The sequence below is a fragment of the Mustela nigripes genome, chromosome 16 (genome assembly GCF_022355385.1).
Source record: "Mustela nigripes isolate SB6536 chromosome 16, MUSNIG.SB6536, whole genome shotgun sequence".
NCBI lineage: Eukaryota > Metazoa > Chordata > Mammalia > Carnivora > Mustelidae > Mustela > Mustela nigripes.
Window position 1 is genome coordinate 5424650 of NC_081572.1, and position 24258 is coordinate 5448907.

The 24258-nt window shown below is 52.0% G+C and overlaps 1 protein-coding gene across 3 annotated transcripts in view; it reads right to left on the minus strand.

Moving 5' to 3' along the window:
- SAP30BP (SAP30 binding protein) overlaps positions 1–24258 on the minus strand; it is a 35847-nt gene that overhangs the window by 3124 nt on the left and 8465 nt on the right. For all 3 annotated transcript variants that reach the window (XR_009400186.1, XM_059378844.1, XM_059378843.1), the window contains 5 exons: positions 9021–9063; positions 3868–3956; positions 1574–1665; positions 783–843; positions 283–334 (listed from right to left, as the gene is read on the minus strand). Coding sequence is in view for 2 of the 3 variants with exons in the window: in XM_059378844.1 (XP_059234827.1) it covers positions 283–334; positions 783–843; positions 1574–1665; positions 3868–3956; positions 9021–9063 (337 nt within the window). In the remaining variant the exon portion in view is untranslated. The remainder of the gene's footprint in view (positions 1–282; positions 335–782; positions 844–1573; positions 1666–3867; positions 3957–9020; positions 9064–24258) is intronic.

The following is a 24258-nucleotide window of genomic DNA, read 5'->3' on the forward strand; positions in this document are numbered from 1 at the left end:
TCAGCTCGAACAGGACTTCCTTGGCAAGGCCGATCCCACCCCCTCTGCGCCGGCCCCCTTCAGCTGGTTAGGGCGCCCTACCCGCAGCCCCACCACACCCGTCACTGCTGGGACTCCTCCTTCTTCGCCTTCTGTGCCAGGTCGTAAGCCTCCTAAGGTCTGTACCATTCAAGGCTGTATACCCACTGCCCCGGACATGGCCTGACACAGGGGAAACCCTGAAATACATGTTGGCGGGCTGACCAGACGGATGGAAGGACAGATGGACGGATGGCCACCCACCTAATGCCTCATAGTAGGAGTCCTCAGACCAGCCGTGGGGGTCGAACATATCCTGCAAAATAAAGAGCTAACGCTGTAGCCAGCAAGGGTTGTTGGATGACAAACGGCTTAAAAACCCAAGTCCCTCCATGGATTTTTTCCTAGTCTGGAGGCCCCTGCCGTAAGGGGACAGGGCCTAAGCTGTTATCCCAGGTCCAGCCACGGGGTAACCGATTTCCTCCTGGGAGTATGAGGCAGTGAGGCATTCGTCTGTGGACTTTGCCACAGGAGCACAGCGAGTGCAAGCTTGGGCCCTAACCAGTCAGGGTCTGTTGCTGTGATCTCTCTCCTGGACCATTTCAGAGCCAGGGGGGCTCACTTGAGGGAGCTGGGGCCTGCGCTCTTCAGCCAGCACTGCTGCTACACTGGCCTGCGTCGTGGCTCCAGGCCAAATCTAGCAGAGTGAGCGCAGCACCCTGGGCAGCCCCCATCAACCCGCCGCCTCTGTGCGCAGGGCATACCTTTGGGTAGTTGGTGCCCAGCTCATCGATTGCACAGAACTGGATCAGCTTCTCGTAGATGCTGAAAGAACAGCAGAAGGCATTGAGCAAGCCCTGGTCCCACGCTGTGTGTGCAGCAGATTCTGAGAGATCAGAACCGTCTGGTTCTTGGGCTCAAATGAACCCTTTAAACCCAGCTGAACTGTTCCAAGCAAGCTTTGTGGTAGAAGGGGAAATGTCCCCTGGCCTGGCATGAAGTCATTCCCAGTCCTCCCCACGCCCAGAGAGATGGCTCATTAGCCAGGGGCCAGGACAGGTACGGTGTCCAGGTTTTCGGTCTTATCCGGACATCTGACCTACAGTTTGTGGGGCGGGGCGGGGCAGGTCCCTGCTGTCACTAAATCAGACTCCCATGTGTGCCATGTGCTTGGGGCCCCGGATGGAGTAAGACCTGGACAAATCTCTGTACCTAAATCCCCTAAATCCTGTCACCTGTGTGCAGCCCCAGTGACAGTTTGGAGGGGAAGAGGAACCCACACGGACTATCTAGTCCAATTCCCCCTCTGTAGAGACAAGGAGACGAGGCCTCGAGAGGCTGTACGCCCTAGGAGCAGAGCGAGGAGGACCCAGCTCAGGCCTCTCGGCTTCCACTCTTCATCCTGGTTTCTGTGTTACTGCAGCCTGGGTGGTGGCCGCTGTGGGCACAGGTGCGATCTTAGCTGGGCCTCTCCCTGCCACTTCCACAGGGGCATTCCAGTTCCCAGGCCGACATCAGTGACTCACCTGACCCTGCAGGCTCATGGAAAACTCACCTGGGGTTCCGGAATTCTTTTTTCCTTTGGATAATGTAGTTCATATCCATTCCCTCTTTTATCTTCCGCTCATAAAGCTTCTGGATCTTGTCCTACAGAAGAGAAACAGAAGGGTACTTCTGACACCACCTACCCATGGCAATCCGAGCCTGTGGTCACATGTGCTGGGTGGACACTTGGGCCACAGAGACCCACAGAGACATGCGAAGACCTATTCCAGTCACATTGTGGTCTTTCTCCACCCAGCCTGTGACCAGCGCTGAGCACAAGTAAGAGGAACCGAGACCAGTCTGTTTTCGTTTTGCTTTCTCCTCTCTCCCTCTGGATGGCTGGCAGAGGGAGCAGTAAAAGGTCAAGGTGGAGAAACCATGGAGAAGACAATGGAGGACTCCTCCACTGTCAGCCAGCTCCTGAATCACCCCAAGAGGATGGGCAGGGGGGCTCAATGCTGGTTTCCAATTTTAACATAGGCTTCAGTCCTCAGTGGGAGACCAAGGAAGGCTACATCATTTCAGAGGAAGGAAGGAAAGAGTAGTGTTTTTTGGATTTGGCCCCACAAACTTCCTACAGTGTCTTTTGTAGGCAGGCTCACAGACAGCCAGTCCCCACGACGTTATTAAGAGGCACTGTCATGGGTCAAGAGCGGGTCTCATTAAAGTTACCCACCCCCACCCCCAGACCCGTCCTCTGGCTTTCAGTGGGCAACAGGAGAACCAGCTGGCAGGGAGCCAGGCCAGTCCCACGGGTGTCTCAAGGCCCAGAGAGATGAGGCCGGTAGCAGATGGCAGCCACACCACCCAGCGTGGGAAGAGGCCCCAGAAACTCAGGTCTCAGGGCAGAGTCACCTCCGAGGAGGAGCAGTCTTACACAGCAAGGCTGGTGCTGGCCCAGGGCAAGGCCTCTCTGCAGCCTCCCCGACTAGTGGCGGCTAAATGCACAGACTCTGCAGAAGGAAAACACATGGGGCACTCTTCACCTGCAGGAGGTGGTGGGCAGGGCTGGAGGTCCCGTGTGACGCCCTTGGGGAACATCAGAAGAGGTGATCCACTCCCTGTGTCAGAAGGCTGACTCGTTCTGCCGAGACTGGCCAGAGGAAGCACTGAAGTGCAGAGAGAGGTCTGTAATGCCTTTGCCAGGGCAGAGACCACCAAGAACGACACACCTCCCCGTTCTCTCTTCAAGGGCAAAGCAGGGAGGCCTCACGCGGAAGGCTTGGCCCACTCAGGCCGACCTGCATCTTACAGATTACTCTCCTGGGTTTCCTGGGCCATCAGATGGGTTCTCCCATTTCGGGTCAACTAAAGTATTCACTGAAGGTGATGGTTTCTACCACTAGAAGGGTCTAAAAATGAGAAATGCGCTGAACTTGAGGGCTGAGCCAGCTGGCTGTCTGTCTGGCAGAGACTGCCGGACTGTCCTTACAGGCCGCAGCTTGTTGCCTGGCGGGGAGACGAGGCCTGTGCTCATGGACAACTCAGCCAAGGGAGGAGACTTCTGGGAAAGGAAGAGGATCTGCGCCGCGCCCCCAGCCCTGACGCGGGCCCTGCCCAGCCAGCTGCATTCTGCAGTCCCTGAGCCCCTTAGTCATGCATCTGTTAGGATGGCACCCTGGGCCTGTGCTGTGGCCAGAGGGACCAGCAGAACCTACGGGATCAAAGGTAGAGCAGGGGGACCGGGCGCCCATACTGGGCAGCCCCAGGTTCCTGCTCTTGTGTCCATCACGAGGTTCCACACCCACGAGAACCCGCCGAGGGCCAAGGAGAAACAACTGCAGGTGCTGAAAAGGAGAGGCAAGGCCCAGCTGCCCCCGAGGCCCTGCTCCCAAGGGAGTGACTGCACTAATTGCCCCAGTTCCTCCCAGTTTCAAAACCCCAGGCCGGGGCTGTTTGCAACCTTGTCAGGAGAGGACAAGAACCTTAGGCACATCAACGCCTGTGTTTTTGCATTTCTACAAACTGTCTTCCATTCTCATGGTTCCTCCATTTCTCAGTCAAGTGCCCCCCTGGCTCAGCTGGGCCACACAGAAAGTCACGGTGTTTTCTCTGTCCAGGCTTAGGAGCCCTTGGAGGGCGAGCTAGGGGGACCCTGCTAGAACAGCGCCAGGTGAGGAGGGAGGGGCTGGCAGTGGGATCAGAGCAAACTCCTGTCGCAGGCGAGGAGAGGTGACCAGGATGTGCGGGCCCCCGCTGACCTGGCTGCTGCTTCTACGGAAGGCTCTTTAAGTCAGACCAAACCAGACACCCGAGCAGCCCTTCCCCCCGACAAGGGCTGCGGCAGATGAGCCCTGCACTTACTTGCAAGTGGTTCGAACACCTGCCAGGGGGCTCGGGCGGGATCTTGATTTCATCGGGTGACATGTTCCGGACTCTTTCAGAAAAGGAGGCTGTGAGAGAACAGAAAGAATTCTCTGTGGATGTACCTGGTGGGGGGCGGGGGGGCGGGCGTAGGATGGGGGCTAAACATGGTTAGGAAAAAAAGGCTCATATGACCTTTTCAGGGAGAGAGAAAGGCTATGAAACAGTACAGTGGTGTTCAGAGTGGCTTCTCTGTCATCTGAGTTGAGATCGAATGACCAGAAGGAGCCAGCGTGTGCCAACACGGGGGAAGAGAAGTTCAGGCAGAGGGGACAGGTGGCAAGAATGCATAAAACCACGTCCTAGAAGTGAACTTTTCAGGAAAAGGTCTGTCCAGAGTTTGCTGGTGAATGTCTAACAACCCGTTGGGGGAAGGGGAGGGGGCTTTGAGCTGCAGCATCTGCTGGTTTCTGGGTTACTGATGCTCTTGTTGCTGGACCCAGGCCCAGGAAGAGGGGAGCACCACCGGTTCACAGTGCGAGCCGGCTCCAGCCTCCCACGGGCTATGTTCCTTTAACACCTCCCAGGATTCTGGAAGCTCTTGCCCAAGATAGAGAAGTTCAGAGTTCCTCTAGGACTCAAAACATTCCAAACTGCCTGGTGCATAAATGATGCTTTAAAAGAAATTACCTGTTATTAGTTTAGTCTTTTGAAAATAAACCAATCCACCCTCCGTTGGCCCACCTCATTCTTGGGAACAAAAGGCCTGATTCTGACGGGAAGAACCACAACTCCCAAGGGATAATTCCCTCGGAGATCTGCCACTGCCCACCCAAGTTGCCCGCTCGCTCTGTTCCCTTCCCCGTAGCCTCTGGCCACCCTGGGCCTGCAGAATGTGCTCGGGATCGGACAATGCACCATTTGTTGTAAGATCCTGTCTGTGCTCTCTACAACGTTCTCTCATGAAAAGGGCCATACACTGAGCCAACAGCAGGCGGAGTGGGGTGGGGCAGGATGAAGGGGAAGAATGAGCAAACCAGCACCAGTAACACCCAGCAAGCAGCTGCTGGGTACCCACTGTGTGCCAGGCCCTGGGCCAGACTATCTCTTAGCCCTGAGTGGCTGTCCGGACTGGCTGGTGAGAGCCTAGCACAGCCTTTGCCTTTTTTTCTCCCAGCGCCGGGTTAATATTTTTCTTAGCAGATAAGGTACTTTGATCTCCGCTCAGAGCGTCACTATTAGTATAAGTAGCTCAGTGCTGAGCAGGGCTGAGGGCATGGCTCTGTGGGCTCTGCCAGTCTCAGTTGCTGCAGAACAGGCCTGCACACACTGCAGAGCCCGAGGCTGGGGCAGAGTCTCAACACGCTACACGTGCCAATGCCTCCGGTCGGCAGCAGGGTTCTCACTGGATGCGCCCTGACAACAGAGCGCTAGGCCGGCCATTTTGGGTGAGGGCAAGACCGGGATGGGGTGACCTACCCTGCTGAGGACCTGGGACATCAGTGCAGCCCAGGAGCAGTTTCCACCAGGGGACTATGTGCTCCTCTTTGCCCGGCCTTTCCCTTCTGCCTCCCGAGTCCTGAAGCAATGGCAGTACCCAGACCTGGCTAGAGTTCAAGTCTCCTCCTGACTTCCCCCTTCTTTTCAGCCCTGGGAGGGGCTGGGGTTCTCAGCCAGAGGCTCAAGCAGGCTGCAGAGGCCAGCTGCGAGCAGAACTGGCCGGGGTGAGCTGTCCTCGGTATTTCTAGAGGGCAAAAACATGGAGGGCCCTGGCGTGCTTTGGGCCCAAATGAGGAGGGTGAAGCTCTGCCCTGGGGGTGCGGGGGTGGGGGAGGGAGGGAGGGAGGGAGAGAGAGAGAGAGAGAGAGAGTGTGTGTGTGTGCAGCACGGACAAAGAATGCCCTTTGGCATTTGCCAGGAAAGCCTTTTGGAAAAACAGGGTGTGACACCGTTGCCACAGCAACCCAACCACACTAGGGCTCAAGTGGTGTATAGTATGACTGGGGTGGGGGGAGCCCCTCCTGAGCTCCCCGGTTAGGAACAAAAGCATTCCTATGAAGTAACTGGCAAGTGAAGGGACAGTTAGAAAATTAGGTAAAAAATTCTGCACAGCTTCCAGGAGCAATCTTTCAGTGACTGTCTTTCCTAAGTCCCAGCACAATCTTAAGTAGAAGACCTCAAACCTGCATATACGGTCATTTGCGCAGCCACAAAGCCTCAAACCATTTTCCCAGGAAATCCATTGAGAGATGTGTCCAGGCCCTTAGGGCAGCTCCAGGTACCATGGCTGCTCTTGGGTGTGCTGGGGCATTCTAGAAGGGCAGCTGTACTCAGAAGTCTACCTTGGTGATTCACCCCTGTGTACACCCAAGCCAGGAAACAGCCCTGGTATCCGTAGCTGCCAGGTGTGAATCTAAGCAGGAGTGGCTCATTGGTCGAGCTTACGTAATGGTGGGGAGCAAGGAGTGCCTGGGGGTACTGTGGGGCTGCGAGCAGGAGCAGTGGAGTGCTCTCTAGTTCACTAGGGACATGGAGAACCCAACCGATTATCACCCCAGGCCATTGTTCCAGGCATGACCACGGGGCGCCAGTGGGGCACTTGGAGGGCATCTGCGCTCAGCTCTGCAAAGTGGCCATGGTGCTGGGAAGACCTCTGAGTCAGCTTTTCTGCTCTCATTTGCTCCATTAAACCTGGGGCTACACATATGTCTACACAGATGAAAATCCTTCCCATACCGGGGAGAGCGACCCGAGAGCCCCATCTCCAGAGGTACTAACGAAGGAGCCGAGTGCAGACTGAGCTCAACTATCACCGCGTCCCTGAAGATCGGTAGGAGGAATCAGGACAGTGAGGCTTCAAGACCTACTGGGGTGAACGGAGAAAAAACCATGGGGGTAACCCTACTGTGAAAGAACGTACTTAGAAGTAAAATGAAACTATGGATACGCCCAGTAACACGGAAGGATCTCAAAAACATGGTGAGTGAAAGAAGCCAGACAAAGAACAAGATGGTCATTTCATTTCTATCTGTGGTTCCCAACGGAGGGGCAATTACGTCCCCCCAGCCCTCAAGGGGACATCTGGGAATGTCTAGAAACATTTTTCCCTGTCATATCTGGTGGGGGAAGGGAGTGCTAGGGGCATCCTGAAGACTGAGCATATGCTAAGACGTGGTGTCAAACACATGTCAGGTCCCCACGACAAGGAATGCTCCAGCCCCAAATGGCAAGAGTGCCAAGGCTGAGAAATCCTGCTCTTTATGAAATTCTAAAAAAGGGAAAAACTATAGTGAGAAAAATAGATCACTGCTTGCCTGAGGCCAAGGGAGGAAACAGTCTACAAGGAGAGGGTTATGGGGAACATTCTGAAGTGATGGGAAAAAAAAAATTTTTTTAAACATTTATTTCTCTTTAAGTTAGCTCTAGGCCTGGGGCACCTGACTAGCTCGGTGGGTTAAAGCCTCTGCCTTCAGCTTGGGTCATGATCCCAGGGTCCTGGGATCGAGCCCTGCATTGGGCTCTCTGCTCAGCAGGAAGCCTGTTTCCTCCTCTCTCTCTTTCTGCCTGCCTCTCTGCCTACTTGTGATTTCTGTCAAATGAATAAATAAAATCTTTAAAAAAAAAAAAAAAAAAAGTTAGCTCTAGGCCTAATGTGGGGCTTGAACTCCTGACGCTGAGATCAACAGTCACATTCTCCACCAACTGAGCCAGCCGACACCCTCGGAGTGACAGACGTGTCTTACACTGTGACTGTGACGGGGGTCAACAGGACTATATGGATGTGGCAAAGCTCATCTAATGGCACAAAGTGGCAAGGAGAGAACAGGTGGAAGCTGGGGAAGAAGAAGTCGTGGTGGAGACGGCTGATGTGCCCCCATCTCAGAGCCCGCCAGACACCGGAGTCTCGAGCAGAGCAGCGGGCTCCCGGGCAGCCTGTTTGCAGACCCCACAACCACCCCCACCCCTAGTTTCTTGGGAGTACACGCAGGGGTTGGCAAGGCAGGGAGGGCACGGGAGACCGAGGCTCTGGTCCATACCTACCCCTGTGGATTACCCACTCAAAGGAAGCCGCACTCTGCTTCCTCTGTCTGCAAAGCCAAGGGGCACATCCCCTGAGCGCCATTTTCTAAGGAGTGAACACTAAGGTCTAGAAAAATTCTGGTTTTTATAGGATTTTAAAGACTCACTCAGGGATAAAGGCAGAATCCTGCTGAGGGCCTGGGCTAGTCATCGTGGTATGTTCCTACCCAAGCCTTCCTCAGCAAACAAAAGTAATGGAACAACTTTTCTTTTAGTTAGGAAAACCAGAATGGGTCCCCACATCCTGTAACCCTTTAGAGGATCCTGTCCAAAAACAGGACAAGGGGCTGCGAGCCACAAAGCCTCCATCTGGAAGAGTGGGAGTGGCTTTTGTAGGCCGCAGCCGCGGCAGCCCCGGGGAAGCAGGACCTCCGCTTTGTGAAGGTTAACACAGCAGGCAGGGAAAGATGGTCACAGTCACCACAGAGAGGAAGGGTCACCCTTTCATGAGGTTGGGACAGGCTTTGGAAGAGCTGTTTACAAAGCCCACAACCAAACTGTCAGAGTTGAGGGACTTTCTAAAAAGGATCAGGAGGCAGGGGCTAGCACAGGACTGGGATGATGGTGTGCCATTTTCCAGAAACATACTGCCCCGTCCTCCTAAGTCGCAAAGTATCCTAGACGCTGGGGCTGTGAGGCATGTTCCCTCCTGGGGACAGACCAAAGTGCCAGCAGAGGCCACATTTGCTCCTTGACTACACGAGTATGCCAGCAAAATGGGGCGGAGGCGTTCAAGGACAGAGGACAGGCCTAGGGCACCAGGGGAATGAGCTCCCAGCTGAAGGAGGCCCCAAATCCATCTTGACAACATTGGCAACTGACCGAAGCCCAATGAAACGCACCATGAATATGATTTTCAAAGAAGAATTGTTCCCTGGGTGTCCTACTCAGACATCTTAGCAAATGCCAAAGGCCCCGGGAGCGCACATGAAGAGAAGGCTGTCAGCAGAACGGCGGCCTTGGCTGAAGCAGAGAGAAGCCCCACGCAGGGGCAGGCCCGGGCGTGGCGGGAAGCCAGGTCACTCCGGGCAAGGCTCAGACATCTGCCCCCGAGACTCCCCGGGGGTACTCACCAACTAATTCCTGAGGATCTCGCTTTTCTACTTCTGGGTTATCCTGCAAGAGAGAAACAAATACAAGGAGGTGAGTCCGGGACTCCTGACCACAGCTCCTCTCTCCACTGAAACCACGCAGGATTTTAAGGGAGGAGAAAAGGTGCAAGCGACACAAGGAACCTAAGAGCGAGCCGGTGCTTTGGGGGCCTTCTGGGACCCTGGAGCCGCCTCAGCCCCCTTCGTCATCAAGAGCGGCCAGGACGCTCGGATGCCTGCTTCAGTCTCTCCTCCACAGCCTCCAGCAGGAACCAACGTCCACCAATGCCAAGGAGAGCAGACACCAGCCTCCATCGCCTGGACGCCTGGACTCTGCCCACCGTCTCCCCTGGGGGCTGGTCAGCCATCCCCGATCATGCCGCGCCTACCTGGCACCGAGGAAGCAAGAGAAGGCAACTTCCCAACACAAGCATTCCAAGAGACAGAAGTCTCTGCGGCCAAGAGATTGTTCTCGCTTTCAGTTTAAGCAGAAACAGGAGACTTTATCGTCAGGGGGAAGCTCACGGAACCCTGGGGCAGGCATGTGCTGGGCCTTTAAATAAGTGACTGACCCGGGCCCCAGTAAGGTCCTGGCACATGGGCGGCTTCTCTCCTGGCTCTCCTGGGCTCGCCTCTTGACTCTTTACATTGGCTTTCTCTCTCTCCAAAGAAAAAGCTCTCCCTGATCCTTCACGCAAACTTCCGCCCTGCAACACCACTTCTGCGGGTCCTTCAGGCTGGCCGAGAGCAGAAATTTCTGGGCAAAGCTTTCTTATCATGCGTTCTTCTGGACTTGCTCTGTATTTCCCTGCTCAGAGGACATGCTTCATCCAAACCAAGCCACCTGGAAAAGGCTACGGTCCCAGCCTATCGTCGCAAGCCTGTCCCAGATGGCCGCTGGCAACAACATACCTGTCTCGCCCGTCTCGGGGGAAACCCGGCCCCTCACACACAGCCCGATGAGGGCTCTCAAGGGCCACCACGGGCTAAGGATCAAAGTGGCAGAAGCTGGACTCACAGGAAGCTGCTATCTCCTTTCTTTTCCCTTTGGTTGGTGGGGGCGGGGGCAGACAAGACAGTAACAACTTTGGAAAACGGGCACCCGGCCACAGCGGCGGAGCTCTAGTGTGCTCCACTTGCGGTTATACCAAGTAACATTTCAGAGAGAAGGTGCCAGGAGGCCATCGAAAGCCCTCCCGTGCTATGGCTCCGGGCCAAGAGCAGAGCGGTCGTTCCTAAGGTCCTTCCCCAAAAAGTCCCTCCTGATTCTGGGACAGGCCCAAACCCCTCACTCTTCTGAACACTGCAGCCATTCATTCGACCTGGGCGGGCGTGACGTCCTAGGCCAGGCTGCTTAGCAACCGGTCTCCCCCAGCCGCCCGCCCCCTGCCCATCAGGTGGGCAAAGAGGAGGCAGGCCTGTGCGAGGGAGCGGAGGGCTTGGGAGGCGTGCCTGGAGGACTGCCACGGCCAGTTCAGGCCGGTCATCAATCAGCTGCTTTACGGGGAGCGCCCGTCTCCAGGGGCCCCACAACAACCCCTTTGTAGCAGTGACTCCCAAGGAACCAATGTTAAAGAGCATGGCAGCAACAAAACGTGGGGCTGGAAAAGGTCCTTAAATTTTCCCTCTAGGGGACAGCTTTCTGGGTGCTAATTGTGGGAAAACATCAGTTGGGTACATCCTACCTCCCCTCCCCCGACCAGTATTCCAAGGACTGACCCTTAACCATTCAAAGGCCGCCTGGGGGAACCTTCCCAAAGCACCACAGGGCACCGGCCCCTCAGCTGGCCTGAGGAAGGAGGCAAGAGAGCCACGTGAGAATCCCCCAGGGTCCACTATTCCAGAGGCACATGAAGTTGGTCACCAAACACAGTGTCTCTTGTTCACCTGCAGGTTCCTTGGGCTGGCGGAAAGGCTGTGAGCCACCCTGGGGCCTCCAGCAGCCTGGGCGCGGCCCCCACCCCGAGACAGGAGGGGTTGGGGGGGGAGGGGCGGGGATTCCTGCATTTCACAAGGCCCTCGCCTGGCTTAGCTGGGGGCTGTTCAGTCACATCTCAGGGAGAAGGGCAATGCTGGGGCAAAAATCACCAACAGGAAGGTGTTCTCCCTTCTTTCCATCTTTGGCTTGGTTCCTCATTCTTTCAAACTAATCTTTCTACACAAACACAAAAAGTGATAAAGTTAATAGTTGGTTTCAATTTGCCAACTGGTCTACTCTTGCTTTTTCACTCTTACAGCACAGTGTGGGTGCACACGCACACATCCGTGGGGTGGGGTGTGTCCAGGGTGCCCCCAGAGCCCCGTGGAGCTATGGACTCCTGCTCAACCCCCAACCCGCCATCCCCAGGAACACCCCCTCCCCTGCAGCAGAATTCAGCTCCATGATCCCTCCAAGCAGAGTGCCAACCCTTATGAACCATGGACCCAACTCTAAGCGCAAGAAGACTCTTTTGCCTTAAGAGAATCCTATAAACCGAAAATATAAATGAGCCACCCCGGATGGGAAGCCATATACTTTTGCACAAAGTTCTCCTGGAAAGACTTTGGAATCTGTGGTTGTTCAGATCCCTCCCTGTCACTACTACCCCTGGGACTCCTTGGCCCTGACAATGAAACAATGGGAACCTGTGCCTCCTGGTGGCCACACCTTGTTAGGTTTTAGAATGTAATTCTTCCCTCCTCTGACATCAATAAGCTGGGCTGTGAGCCTGCTGAACTCTGGGCCAAGATGCCCCCCAAGATGAAGGCCAACCACCCATGTTCTTTTGGATCCAAAAGCATTTAACCCCACATCCTGCCCGAGCACAAGGATGCTGAGTTATGCCCCACACCAAAGGGCCTGTGGAGCCAAACACCAGTGTTCTTCAAAGGGGGATGGACCCAGGACCCCGAACGATGCTGAAGAACCAGCAGCAAGGAAGAAGAGTTGGGGGGTCTGCTGAGATGATGGAGGATGGCTGTCAAATTCCCCGAAGACGCTTGCGGGGCTATTTCCCCTCAACTGTCCACACTTCATCCAATAAAGGCAGCCTCAGGGAGACAAAGTCCTGGGGGCGGGGGCGGTCCACACTCAAGAAGACCTAGACAGACACCCTCCTACCAGTCATGCCTCAGATACCAGGAACTCAGTACAAAATGAACCAAGCATCCATGATCGTTATTTTGGAAGGCAGCCATGAAAAAACATTTGATGAAGTATTTAATATGACAGAGCTAAGGAGAGCGATGGAAGGTTCACATTACTAAACTGCCAGTTGTCCAAGACAACAGTTATAAACCCACCACAGGTTCTCTCTGTGCCCTTAAGGAAGCCAGAAGGCAGCCGTTCGGAGGATACAGGTAAAAAGCAACAAGAAACCACTGTTCTTTTCTTTTCCCACGGCGCTGATTTGGAATGCACAGGAGGGTCCCTGTCTTGACTTGTATGAATCTGTCCCCCTGATCTGCAGGGGGATATTCTCAGTTGGTCAAAGTCCTGAACTCAGCCAGGAGACCTCGTACCAGACATGTGTCTGAGTCAGCTGGGAGGCACGGAACCCACAGCCCGGAAACTGGGACAGGCCTGGACGCAGGCGCGCATGGCCCTCAGATGCGGTGGGCCAAGGGCTTCCCCTCCAGTTCACTAGGAAGGTGCAAACAAAGCATCTCAGCTAGCAGGTCCGAGGAGAAAAGGCCAGGTAAGCCGCTTGAGCCGTCTCGTTCAAGTCTACGTAAGACACCAAGAAAAACAAAACAAATGCTCAGCTTCTGAAGAAGCCAAATGAGAACACGGGAAGGGCAGGAGAAGTGCTGAGTTGATCAAAGACATAAACTCTGAGGCGAGCCCCCCCCCCCCCCCCCACCGACTGTCGGCGCTCCTCTAACCTCGTTAGGCTCCCCCCTGAGCCTAAAGCCTCAGCGACTAGGGCGCCAGGGCATGAAGTGGCGGCAGGCCAGGGGGTGGCCCTGGAGAACAATGATCAGGACTTGCCCAATTTTGGTTCCTTAATCATTTGGGTCCAAGACCCGTAAGGATGCGGCACATACAACAGGGGCCTTGTTCTCAGGGACTGCAGAACCTGGAATGTGGTTCCCCCTGTAGAGAATACAAAAAAGTCCAGCCACTCAGAAACTATGCCTGGAGCAGAGGAAGGAAACAGAAACAATACGGCTCCATGACGTGGGCTAAGCTGCCGTTTGAGCAGGGAGGACTCGCTCAGCAGACAAGTACCAGATCCTGGTCGAGAGAGAATAGGGTTTTACTTAGAGCCAACAACGCTTCATCAGTCGCTCCTGGAGCCAGCCCCACAAAGCCCGCTCAAAGGTCCAGTGTCCAACCGCAGCCAGAGCAGTGCAGCCCCCAGCCACTGGATTCTGCCACATCTAAATGTGGTGGCTTTGCCCCAGCTCTGGGTGCATTGGGCACAGAGAAAGTACTCTGAACAGAGGGCAGAGGCCTCTCCCCGCTGGCGGGGGAAGAATGCAACAGACTGTACAGTTTTCCGATAGATGACTGACCTAATCCTGCTTCTTAAAAGTAGGTGGCAGCTGGGGAGGCGGATTAGTAAAACAATGCTCTCCAAATCTTCGATTCTCCCAGACCTGGGACTGCACAAGCAGGTACTAAGTCCTGGTGACAGCTCACTGAGAGAGAGGACTCCTCACTGTGTGGTTTGAGGCCCTGGGTGACACCGTGCCGGCCATGTCAGCCCCCTCCTCCCAGCACAGAGCGGCACCAGGGCCCAGGGAGAACCGGCTCCCCACAACTCCTCCTCCCCACTCTTGCTGGAAAGTAAGCCTCACTGAGACCTCAGTCCTCAGCTCAAGGAAGTCGTCTTCTGTTCCAGCCCGTCCAGCCGATGAGGACGTTTGCTCTGTTCTGGGCCCTCACTGGCTTCGCTACCATGGGGTTCCCAGCACCTGCAGGTTCGTGCCCTGCCCACAACAGGTACTCCAATACTGCTCGACCCTGATGAGACAGACAGACAGACAGGTGCGCACGCACACACACACACACACACACTCTCTCTCTCTCTCCTTTGTAACAGGCCAGCAGTCCCTTCCTCCGCCCAGTTCCAGACCGCCTTCAGCTGCAGTGAGCCCCGCCACCAGGCTCCAGACTGGTTTAGAGCCAGTTAGCTTCCATGTGCGACTCAAGTGTCAGACGGGGAGGCAGCAGAGGGGAACTAAGGAAGGTGCTAGACTTGGCAGAGAAAGGCTGATGAGAGACAGGCAGAAGGAGGAAGGCCCCAGGAACAATACTGAATTAAAAAACAAAAAACAAAAAACAAAAAACCCCCCTTAAATCTAGCTTGACACTCCTAATCCTAAAACGAAAAAACAGCATTATCATACAGTTAGCCCCTTTCCTTATTCCACAAATAATTTATTGAGTGTTTATTACATACTGGGCAGCGGGCCAAACACTGGGGACAGAATATGAACGCAACTCAATCTCAGGGAATAAAAATCACTTCCAAGCTCAAAAAAAAAAAAAAAATAAAGACTGTGGTTTGACGGACAAGGATGGGGGCATATGGAGACAATCTGTAATCCCAAGGCTCAGCAGAAGTCACCGAACCCCATGTTGCACAGGCTCGGCCCTCTGTGACACAGATGCCCAGCGACTGCGCCGTTTTCCCACACACGCAGGGAAGCCTTGGAGAAAGCCCATCACCGGCACATTTCCTTCTGCTGTATCCTGTTGGCCAGGATTGGGTCACTGCCATGGCAACACTGCCTGCCTGGGGATGGAAACACTCAACTTGTCAGAAAAATGGGCGGAAGTTGGTGGGGTCACTCTGGACCCAACGGACTCACCTTCACTCCCAGCTTACTGACGGGAAGGCTCAGTTTCCCAAGCAGAGGTTTCTACAGGAAAGGGTTAAACATGCATCCGCTAAGACAAATTAAGCCAGCTCTAGACCTGGCCTTGTAGGGCGCCTGGGTGGCTCAGTACTTAAGTGTCTGCCTTTGGCTCTGCCTTTGGATCCCAGGGTGCTGGGATCATCAGGCTCCCTGCTTGGTGGGAAGCCTGCATGTCCCTCTCCCACTCCCTCTGCTTGTATTCCCTCTCTTGCTGTGTCTCTCTCTGTCAAATAAATACATTTAAAAAAAAAAAATCTTAAAAACAAACAAACATGGGGCACGTGGGTGGCTCAGTGGGTTAAGCCTCTGCCTTCAACTCAGATCATGATCCCAGGGTCCTGGAATCGAGCCCCGCATGGGTAATCTCTGCTCAGCAGGGAGCCTGCTCCCCCCCTCCCTACTTGTGATCTGTCTGTCAAATAAATAAATAAAATCTTTAAAACAAACAAACCTGGCCTTGTAGACTGAAGAAAAGAGGAAAACAGTTTCTTTTCCCTATCTGAAAATTTTAGCCCCAAAAGCCAACATTGCTCAGTGTGGTGCTGATGCTCTGTCACGTGGAATCATCCAGACTTCAGTGTAAATGCAAAGCTCTGGCCAAGAGCCATTTCCCAAGGGTAGATTTTGGTATCTGATTTGATTACATTTGATTCAAGACATCTGAAGACTCTGAGTTTCTAGAAAGTTGTAGAAGATGTTCAGAAAGGGACCTTCCATTCCTCCCTCTTATACCTAGGGGTGTCTGTGTTTGGGTAAAGAGGTCACTTCACAGCAAGAATCTGAATTAGCCCTTCAGTGGTGGGTCAGGCTGTACTTTTTTCTTAAAGGTCTTCCATAAAAACAGTGTCTCTACATTTCAAATTGTTATTTGGCGACAGGGTGGAAGGGCTTGGAGTCAGGCAAGGACAAAGAAAATAGCTTTGTGAGGCTGAGGACAGGAAAGTTAAGTCTTTCTGACATATAATCCGACATACTCACTAAATTACACTCGCTTCATCCCATCTGAGAGGTCAGCCACTGAACACGTGTGAAGATTAACATATAGGACAAAAGTAACAGATACCAGAAAGCCAGGAGATTGGAAAGGCAAATTGGTCACCATCTGCCAAGTGGCAGGAAGAGAATTAACGATTTATGGGGCCAAGAGCAAAAGCCCGTGTTTTTAAAGCACATTTAGAAAAAACCAAACTCCAAAGTTAGGAATGCAAATGAGCAAAATCCTCTTGAACCCAGAAATTGCACAGCAGCATTTCAAGGGACAAGGATTAGAATTACAGAACGAGGGTGGGAAGTGCCAGATCCCTTCCAAAGGACAGGCAGCTTGTTTTCTGAATCATAGAATTTCCAAAAGATAAACCCTGACTAGGGAAGGAGGCACCCAGCCACACCTTGGTTAGTAAGCTGTGGCATCCGGCCCACAGGGAAGAAGTCTGTTGAGGCTTGCAGGGCTGAAGGCTGGCCGACTGGGCATGCGGGGGCTCCTTCTGGCTGCAGAACCACAACGGAACGGGGTGGGGCTTCTGGGAGTCTGAGCCTCAGTTGACTGGGGGCAAGTGCAGTCTGTTGGCAGTTCAGCGGAGCCAAGAGGGGAGGTCAGAGGGGGAATAATGGTCCTTCTCCTCTGTAGGAGATCACCGCTTCCAGCGATGACATTTCTATCAGAAGTGTTCAGCTTAAGATGTAATCAGACCTTCTCTGGAAGGTGGCTAGACAAAGGACCTAGCTTGGAATTCTTTCAATCTGGGCAACAAAAGAGCTATTTCCCTCTATAAAAGTGCTACAGCCTGCACTGCAACGCCCCCCCCCCCCCCCAATTCTCTGTCCTGTCTGCTGCTCGGATCAGGTCACCATTTAGAAGCACAGACCCCAGTGTGGGGTGGGGGTGGGTGTTCTCCCCAGCATGGAAATTCCACGACTCCCACTTCTGCAAGGGCAACCCCAGCTTTGTTAAAGATGAGTGGCCATTTGGCCATCCTGGTGAGAGAGCAGGGGAGCACGAAATGTTAAGTAAGGAGGCTTGGGCATTCTCAACAGTTCAAAGGCCACATTACAACTTCCAGCAAGAAGTTCAGAGTGGATGACTCCCAATCCAGCAATGGTCAAGGGCCATTTCCGTCTCTGGTCTCAGATGAGTCATGCTGCAATCTTTTTTTCTAATCAGCACTCAAAGGGTCACGAGGTACGGGAGGCACAACATGGGGGACGGTAGGATAACAAAACCAAGAGGGAGGGACCAAGTACATATGCTCCCTCCCAGGCCCCGAACAACCGAACGCACTCAAAGCTAACACATATCATCCGAATCTCCCTTACCACGAGGCAGACATTAACATTCCCATCTTATAGATAACTAAACCGAGGCAAAGTCCAATGAAGTGGCTTCTCATCTAGGCAGTGGCAATGCTGGGACTCAAGCCCGAGTCTGTCCGACCCAAAGCCTAGTCGTACTGCTTTCCAGTTTCTGATCTCCTCCCTCTAGACTACAAGGCGGCAGATAATAATGGTTTCTCCGAAGCTTTTGGTTCAACAACTGGGGAAGCCAACATCAAAGACCAAGGAGAAAAAATATCTTTCCAGGAATGACTCCATAGTAAGTCACAGAGCAAAGGAGGCGTTAAGGGGGGAAGACAGCCAAAAGTATTACCTTTTAACTGTAAGGAGTAGGGAAATAGCTCAAGGGTCCACAGTGCTCCAGTGAGTAATGTCTGAGCTGACCTGAATGGAATGGCTGGTACTGAGATTTAATCATATAACCAGGGAGGGCTGCTACCCTGTCCGTAGCCTAGAGACTTCCTGGGTGCTTTTGGAAGGAATGCTGCCAAATCCTGACCACTGTTCAGCCCTCCTCCCTTCCTGGGTGAACAATCATGGGGACTGTGAGAACTCAAGTTTCAAAGAATGAGTTATTTCGACCCATGTAAAGAGCACGGCATGTGTTCTGCCCACCAGAGCCTAATCGTGGTGTTTTGTTCAGTAACAATTACAAACAAATTAATTTTTTTTTGCTACTGGAGGGTACTCTGGTTTGTATTCTAGCTAGCTCACATGAGAAGAGCTTCAGGAACTGATGTGAATAAGTGTGCTAGTGACTGGTCTTTCCCTTAAAATAAAAGCCAGATCTCAACCTTTCCTGTACTGTTCCTCTTTGAAGGTTTTTAGAAAATGACAAAAAAAGTTTCTTCTTAGAGCAAAGTTTCATTGAGCTATAACTCACGTTCCACACAATTCTAAGTGTTTAGCTTCTAATTTTCCACCGCTGTTATAATTACTCAGACTGGAACAACACTGAAAACGTTTTTTATTCAGATGGAAACAAAACTGAGTGCAAAATACGTATGCTCTTATGCGAGCAAACAGAAAGGACAGAAGAATGAAATGGATGCACTGTTAAGACTGTGGAATTAGATGATTTTTTTTTTTTTTTTTACAAAATATTCAATTCCTGCTATTATAGTAATTTGACAATAAAATTAAAATAAAACCCTGATAGGAAAACCACCAGAAGAACAGTATCATATAACCCTTTCAGGTATCAAAGACCTCTAAGAAAAAGTCCAAGTTTATGCTCGAACAGCTAACCTTTGCTGTACCATCCTGAAAAGTAATTTTCAGTAGAATATACCACAAGCATGGGCTCCTCTGAAGCTCACCAAGCAAAGGCACATGATGACCTGCCTGTGAAGGCTGGAAAAGGACTCAGGGTTCCTATACCACACCGTACAACCTGCCCCCCACCCTTTTAAAAAAATTTTATTTATTCATTTGACAGAGAGAGAGAGAGAGAGAGATCACAAGTAGGCAGAGAGGCAGGCAGTGGGGGTGGGGGGGAAGCAGGCTCCCTGCTGAGCACAGCTCAATGCAGGGCTGGATCCCAGGACCCCAAGACCATGACCTAAGCCAAAGGCAGAGGCTTAGCCCACTAAGCCACCCAGGCGCTCCCCCGCCATTTTTTAAAAAAAGATTTGAGAGAGAGAGGGGAGAGAGAAAATGACCATGGGAAGGGGGGGCAGAGGGAGAGAGAATCTCAAGCAGACTCGGTGCTAAACGTGGGGCTCGATCTCACCACCCTGAGATTATGACCTGAGCTGAAGCCAGGAGTCGCGTGCTTAACCAACTGCACCACCCAGGTGCCCCACAACCTGTCTCTCTTAAGTAGCCTTCATGGTGAACACAACCTGATGCAGCTTGTTTATGAAAAAGCCTTAGCCTCTTCCTATCTGACTTCAGAGTCCCGGAGGAAGAGCACTCAAAGCCCGAAGAGGAAAACATTCGCTCTGCGGCAATCCTGCAGAAGCTGGCGCATGTTCTGGAGCACCTTCCTTGGACGGCCGGTACAAAGAATCAAGGATTTCAACTGGAAATGCAGCCCGCCTGCAACAGCTGGGCGGTTTCCTGGAAGTTTTTCCTAAAATCAATAGCCAATAACAAATTCCTTGGAAATAAGCTCCATGGGCAGTTTCCAGTCTCCAGATGTTTGATTCTGAAATTTGGAAAGATCAGTAATAATGCCTTGCCGGGAGATGCCTGGGGTGGCTCAGGGGGTTAAGCCTCTGGCTTCAGCTCTGGCCATGAACCCAGGGTCCTGTATCGGCCTCCTTGCTTGGGCAGGGAACCTGCTTCTCCCTCTGCCTGCTGCTCCTTCTCCTTGTGTTCGCTCTCTCTCTTTCTGACAAACAAACAAATAAATAAATAAATAAAATCTTAAAAAAAAAAAAATGCTGGGGGCGGCCTAGGTGGCTCAGTGGGTTAAACCTCCGCCTTCAGTTCAGGTCATGATCTCAGGGTCCTGGGATTGAGCACGCATTGGGCTCTCAGCTCAGCAGGGAGCCTGCTTTTCCCTCCCTCTCTGCCTGCTTGTGATCTCTCTCTCTGTCAAACAAAAAAAATAAAATCTTAAAGAGAAAATGCTGGGGTGGGGGAGCGGCTGGAGAGGAGGAAGCAGGGGTTATTGAATCAGCTCCATCCAACGGGAATCCTTCCTCCAGACTTCAGGCCAATAAATAACACCTGGTGACCAAGACACTTGACCTCCTTAAGGGAATTCAAGTGTGTGAGGTACAGTCACCTAAGGTGAGACCCGTGAGTGGCTGAGCCCAGCCTCCAGGGAGGATGAGAACCTTACAAGTCCCAGTGCTCTGGAACTCCAGAGACAATCTACCAACACAGTTCGCAGACTGCCATCAAAGCACCCAGGACGCTGCAGCAAACTCACAAAGGATACACATGGCATTTAAAAATTTCAAGGGAGGGGTGCCTGGGTGGCTCAGCTGGCTCTTGATTTTGGCTCAGGTCATGATCTCAGGGTCGTGAGATCGAGCCCAGTGTCAGGCGACTTCACACTAGGTGTGGATTGGGATTGGGATTCTCTCTCTCCCTCTGCCCCTAACCCTGCTCACACTCTTCCTCTCAAAAAGATAAATCAAAATTTCAAGGGGATCACAGCATGCATCACTATCTCTCGGATACCACACAAATTCATGTATTATCTTTTCAAGCGGCTACCAAACTGTGAGGCTACGAATACTGTTTCGAGTTAATTGCTGGGTATTTCTTTTGGCCTGCGAGTTCTGTGGTAAATTCCTGAGACACCAAGGGTGCCATGAACTGAGAAGAATGTGGCAACTTGTGACCTGCAGGATGGGGGCCTCTGGCCAGACTCAGTTTTGTTAAAAAGTGCCCGAAAGCATCACACCACCTGGTGAAGTGGGCATCACAGACGAGCCGAGGGCCGCTGATGCCAGGTGCCTGTGGTCCCACAGCTGCAGGGAGCCGAGACGCGCTCAACCTGGGTCTTCTGACTCCATGTCCACTAACTGCAAAGTTGGCTCCAAGGTATGAATCACATTTCTGCACTACTATTTTCGGGGTCAAAGAATCTTTTTTCTAAATCTTTTTTTAAAAAATTTTATTTATTTGATAGAGAAAGGGAGAGTGGTTTCAGAAGCAGGGGGAGCAGCAGCAAGAGGGAGAAGCAGGCTCCCCACCGAGCAGAGCCCGATGCGGGGCTCGATCCCAGGACCCCAGGATCAGGACCTGAGCTGAAGGCAGACACTTAAACAAAACTGAGCCTCCTAGGCGCCCCTTAGGGTCAAAGAGTCTTAGAAATGTTTTATTTTGGGGCATTTGGGTGGCTCCGTTGGTTATGTCTGTCTGCCTTCAGCTCAGGTCCTGAACCCTGCGTCCTGGGATTGAGCCCTGTGTAGGGATCCCTGATCAGCAGGGATTCTGCTTCTCCCTCTCCCTCTGCCTCCTCCCTCCACTCATGTTCTCTCTCTCAAACAAATAAAATCAAATCTTTTAAAAAATGTTTTATTTTAATCAGAGTTATACACACCTTTAAAAAAAATGCCGGGACCGTATTTTCTCCCACCCGATGCCACCTTCTTGACCCAGAGATGCTAGTTTGTTTTGACAGATGTTTGCTCTTCGGGCCAAGAGGATTCTTTCCCCGGGTCAAAGCCGGGACTGCAACACGGCAGGGAGCCGGCAATCCCACCCCGCAGAGCGAGGCCGGCCCTCCCAGCTAGCTGGCAGTGGGCCGCTCCGGCTTTCCCGTGCCAGCTCATCAGTGCCCGTGTTTGTTTTCAAAGGAAGGGTGTGTCGGAGACAGTAAGCCAGTGGAAATACCTTCATCCACGGGAACTGTGGGAGTGGGGAAAAAAATAAGCAAGGGAAAACGTTCCAGGGTAGCCGAGGTAGACCACAGACAAAAGAGAGTGGGAAAAGGAAGCCCATATGCCAAGGGCAAACAGATGGAGGAAACACTTAAGCCATCTGGCACCCTCGAGCCTACAGTAAAGAGCTGAAGGGAGGCCTGCCCCTTCCGGTCCGAATTTTTCTAGAGCAGCAGTGCCACCTTCTGTTGAGTCATCAGATCAGTCAGGCTGCTTACTGAGGTGGTAAGATCAGAAAACTGGAGGGTGGAGAGAAAGACACAATGGAACAGAAGTGCAGAAGCATTCTTCTTCCTGTGGAATGTTCGGCCACCTCCTTTACTCTAGCGTTAGGGCAAACTCAGCAACCCAGAGCTCGATCCCGCCTCCCAGGCTGATGGATTAGAACCAAAGTCTCCCTCCAGAGGTGGGTCTGGGGTTATCATTTTACTCAACTTTCCAAATATGGGACTTTGTGCTCAGAGCTCAGAGGCAACCCCAAACATCAGTGATAAAAATCAGGGCAATTCCCAGTCTTTGTACTCTACACTTGTACTTTCTCAAGTCAGCAGATAGCAAGTGGAGTGAGAGAACATTCTACTTCGCTTATCCATAATGTCCACGCCCTTCCCCAGGAGACCACTTGGGGGGGGGCGGCGGCGGTCAGTCCAACCCCAATTCACACATTTCTTTAGGACATTTTTTTTTTTAAAGATTTTATTTATTTATTTGACAGAGAGAGAGAGATCACAAGTAGGCAGAGAGGCAGGCAGAGAGGGGGAAGTGGACTCTTTGGAGATCCCGATGTGGGGCTCGATCCCAAGACCCTGAGATCATGACCTGAGCTAAAGGCAGAGGCTTAACCCATTGAACCACCGAGGCGCCCCTCTTTAGGACATTCTTGACAAAGGCTTTCTTTCTTTCTTTTTTTTTTGACAAAGGCTTTCTTAAAACTTGTCTGAAAAAGGTCCAGAAACAGGGAGCTCACTACCTTGGGAAGCAAACGTGTCTCCTGTAACTCTGTGTGTTGCTTTAAGGTCTGCACATGGCTTTCCCCTCCGCGCCCCTCCCCTAGGAACCCTTCACACAGCAGACAATGCAGGCTCTCAGCTCCTTAACCTCTCAGGTAACATGGTTTCTAGCTAGATCCCTCTAGCCCCCGCACCTTTATGACTGCTCTCCTCTGAATGCACTCCAGTCTCAAAATGTGGAATCTGTTATTCCCAAACAGGCCCAACGAGGTCGAGGCAGTTACACTTAAGTTTTAGCAATAGGCATACTCTCAACTTAAAAAAAAAAAAAAACCAGGGGCGCCTGGGTGGCTCAGTGGGTTAAGCCGCTGCCTTCGGCTCAGGTCATGATCTCAGGGTCCTGGGATCGAGTCCCGCATCGGGCTCTCTGCTCAGCAGGGAGCCTGCTTCCCTCTCTCTCTCTGGCTGCCTCTCCGTCTACTTGTGATTTCTCTCTGTCAAATTAATAAATAAAATCTTTAAAAAAAAAAAAAACCATTTCACTGAGAATATCCTTGCTGAAGTAGTCAAAATGCTTAATCTTACTGAGTCTTGACCCTTGAGTACAATTTTTTTTTTGCACTTTCTCTGATGCCACGAGAGGGCGCGTCAATACCTCTGCACACTGAGGTCTGATGGTTACTTCAAGGAAAAGCACTTAGGTGAGGGAGTTACTAGCTTATCTAGTTGGTTTCTCCATGGAACACCATTTTAACTTGAAAGAATGACTGACAGAAAAACTACCATTAGTCAGATTTGGGTAACTGGCAGACATTTTCTAAAAAATGAAGCCTGGGGCACCTGGGTGGCTCAGTGAGTTAAAGCCTCTGCCTTCGGCTCAGGTCATGATCCCAGGGTCCTGGGATCGAGCCCCACGTCAGGCTCTCTGCTGGGCAGGGAGCCTGCTTCCTCCTCTCTCTCTGCCTGCCTCTCTGCCTCCTTGTGATCTCTGTCAAATAAATAAAATCTTAAAAAAAATAAAAATAAAAATAAATTTAAAAATGGAGCCTGTCACATCAAGGAAAACTCCAACAGAACTCACTGAACTCACTAATAATAAAATTCAAGATCTTGAGTAAAAATTAGCATCCTGGAAAACGTGTATTCTCCGCAGTGGAATACTTAATGGCTTGTCTAATGAGATTAGTAATGCCATTAACAAATACAATTTTTTGGACATCAGAAAACAAAACACAGGGGTGCCTGTATTAAAGCCTCTACTTTCGGCTCAGGTCATGATCCCAGGATCCTGGGATCGAGCCCCGCATAGGGCTATCTGCTCAGCGGGGAGCCTGCTTCCTCCTCTCTATCTGCCTCTCTGCCTCCTTGTGATCTCTGTCAAATAAATAAAATCTTAAAAAAAATAAAAATAAAAATAAATTTAAAAATGGAGCCTGTCACATCAAGGAAAACTCCAACAGAACTCACTGAACTCACTAATAATAAAATTCAAGATCTTGAGTAAAAATTAGCATCCTGGAAAACGTGTATTCTCCGCAGTGGAATACTTAATGGCTTGTCTAATGAGATTAGTAATGCCATTAACAAATACAATTTTTTGGACATCAGAAAACAAAACACAGGGGTGCCTGTATTAAAGCCTCTACTTTCGGCTCAGGTCATGATCCCAGGATCCTGGGATCGAGCCCCGCATAGGGCTATCTGCTCAGCGGGGAGCCTGCTTCCTCCTCTCTATCTGCCTCTCTGCCT